General features: G+C 39.5%; 1 protein-coding gene across 1 annotated transcript in view; it reads right to left on the reverse strand.

Moving 5' to 3' along the window:
• Positions 1 to 2,921, reverse strand: part of PPA2 (pyrophosphatase (inorganic) 2) — a gene marked incomplete at its 5' end in the record, with an annotated part of 81,351 nt that overhangs the window by 50,880 nt on the left and 27,550 nt on the right. The window contains one exon of the mRNA XM_019521818.1: positions 1,550 to 1,603. Coding sequence (XP_019377363.1) covers positions 1,550 to 1,603 — 54 coding nt within the window. The remainder of the gene's footprint in view (positions 1 to 1,549; positions 1,604 to 2,921) is intronic.

The following is a 2,921-nucleotide window of genomic DNA, read 5'->3' on the forward strand; positions in this document are numbered from 1 at the left end:
CGTGCCCCCCCACACATACCCCCTGCCCCACACACCCACCTACAGCCCCACACATTGGGTGGCTGTGGCCTGGGGGCGTGGGGCAGCGTTTGTACGTAAGGGGTATCACGAGGGTTCAGGGTGTGGGGGGCTGTAGGTTGGAAATGAGGGGCACTGGCAGGGCCCCAGGGAGCTGCGAGTCAGGAGTGAGAGATACCAGCAATTTGCATTGTGCATACTGCACAATGGTAAATGTCACTTGGGAGAGCCGCATGTTGATATTGCTGTTAATGTTTTCCTGTTGATGTTCATTTCTGTCTTTAAAATCCAGACTGTTGAGCTGCTTTAACTTGTAGGGTGTAATAAATATTTTGGGGCCAAAATATTCGTATGTTTTCTTCTTACTATTTACGCTGTCAGAATTCTGGCAGGATGCAAGGCAACCCTTACCTCAGCGGTATCTCTAGAGCTTCTGCATGCCACTAAGTTACTGGGTCAACTAAAAGCAGCCACTGCTTGCATACTTGCAAGAAGCAAGGTATAAAGAAACCACATAAGGCTGTCAAAAAAAGTACATCAGGGCATGCTCCCAATGGGACAGCAGAGTGCCTTAAAGGTGTCAGACAAGCAAATAAATGTAAAGGTAGCCTAGACAACCAGTTAAACCTTTGAAGAATGGAGATGAATTAAGGCTGTGGGGAAGAGGACACTTAGCCCTCACCCAGTACCCTCATAATATGTAAGCAGATTACCCAAGAGGAATAAAACAGGGCTATGATTCCCAGATGTACGAGTTGTGGTAGTGAAAACAGTTTACATGACCTTCACTGTTATTTCAGCATCAGGGAAAAAAAATGTTAAAGCTCTGGATGAGGCATTGCCACAACCATTAACAGCCTGTCCCTGTTCTCAAGACATTATGGAAGGCAGTCCTGAAATTAATATAAAACCTAGGGATCAAGTAAATTATTGCGAGATCTAACGGTCATTTTACCTAAACTGCAAATGAAGCATTCCCAAGCCTCTGTATTGTGACATAGCCGAGGACCGCTCCAGTTGGGCTCTACATTTAAAACTTCAAAAGCTCGTTTTTCTTGAGAAGAAACAAAGCGCCACTAAACAGTCTGGGGCAGAAGGCAATGTTTACCATTTGCAAATGCAAGAGAGTCAAAAACTGGACTGGCAAGCTGTCATTTCCTCACTAGAAAAGCCCATAGGGAGGCATTAAATCCTAAATTAAATGAATTACTGAGAGTAGAATCGAGCCCAGGACATCATCCTGCAATCTAATGGTTTTAGGTTGTGTTTTCTCTCTCATTCATGTTGCTCAGCATCATACTTTGAAATCCATCTACTGAAAAGGTACTACCTCAAGGGATAGAAAATTCCCCCTTTAAGAGTTATATATCTTGCAATTAAATATTACTAAGCATACCTTGAAAAATGTTGCAGCAGTAAAAATGTTGTATGAAAAGATACAACATTTTGTAAGTTTTGGGAAACATCAAATCATCAATAGTTTTGCAAATATGTACATACTCGAGGCAATTTATCTCCTTGATTAAATTACCTCCATTTTGGCATTTGTCCAACGAGGCACTTCTACAACCATATTAAACACGACCTAAAACAAAAGAAAAGAAAAAGATTTTAAAATAAAAGTAGGTAAGCTAAAAACAGTGCATGAGGCAATACAAGTTATTCCTCCCATAACCTACACATGGATACAACAATATATGTCAACTCTGACAACTCTGACTGCATACAACATGTTCACAAATCTGAAACTTTTCACATAATTCTACTTTTTCAGTGGTAAGAGAGAGAGTAACAGCTAGGTAAGACTGAGATACCTACATGATGCTTTTCAGTTTGTTCTCTGACACTTCTTCACCAACAGCTCAATAAGCCTATGGAACTCATTCTCACAAAATACCATTGAAGCCAATAGTTTTGCAGCATTCAAAAAAGACTGGAAATGTAGGATATGTATAAAGAATACCCAATAACAAAAAAGGAAGATTTTTGGAAGAAATATAAGAGAATTTTTGCTTCATGCTCTCAGACAAAATCTAAACACTGAAAGGAAGTTAATTTTTTTCCTTGGAGGCAAGTCATCTTATAACTGCCCTAATGCAAATGTTGTTTGTGCCAGCCTCTAAATCACTTAGTACTGGCTACTTGGAACAAAACAGACCAAATGGCAATTCCTATGTATTATTTTCTACTGTGTAACTGAAATAAGTCAGAAAATATAAAACAAAAGGAAAAAAGGAAAATATGTTGTATTATTGATTAAAATACTTTAATAACCCCAGCAAATTTCATGTTTATGTTGTGTCACATCATCATTTCTGCCCTCAAGACAAGATGAGCAACAACTCATTTCAAGACAATGTATAGGTTTCTACACAAATAGGTTTTTACTAACTTCAGCACAATTGCATCAGGCACTGAATTTATCACTAAATCTCACCTTATGTTGGACCCCAGAAGATGCCTCACTATAGTACCTGAACTAAGAAAATACTGTTTAGCATAGTGGACTGATCAAACCCAGCTCTTGCAGTGCCATGCTCAGCTCTACTTCCAAAGTGGGGTGAGTAACAAGGTAAGAGGAGAAAAGGAGAATCTGTGATGTCACTCACTAATTTCTTCCTAAAGGTCTTAACTTACTCAAATTCCTCTCCCAGAAAAAGATTCCAAAACCCTTTTACTTTAATTTCTCTGTCACGTCCACAATGTGACAGATCCTGTCTCAAGGAAGCAGGGTTAGTTTGGTAAGGGTATATAAACCTTGGCTGGAAAAGTGAAAATGGCTACAGAAGACCAAATTAATATTCACTCAGATGCGGATGCTTAGGGTCAGATAAAGGATTTACAAAGTCTTCCTGAAATGAGCCAGACAACGCCTTCATCACCACTGGAAATTAATTTTTGTT

The sequence above is a fragment of the Gavialis gangeticus genome, unplaced genomic scaffold (genome assembly GCF_001723915.1).
Source record: "Gavialis gangeticus isolate Ggan-Ray unplaced genomic scaffold, GavGan_comp1, whole genome shotgun sequence".
In the NCBI taxonomy this organism is placed as follows: domain Eukaryota; kingdom Metazoa; phylum Chordata; order Crocodylia; family Gavialidae; genus Gavialis; species Gavialis gangeticus.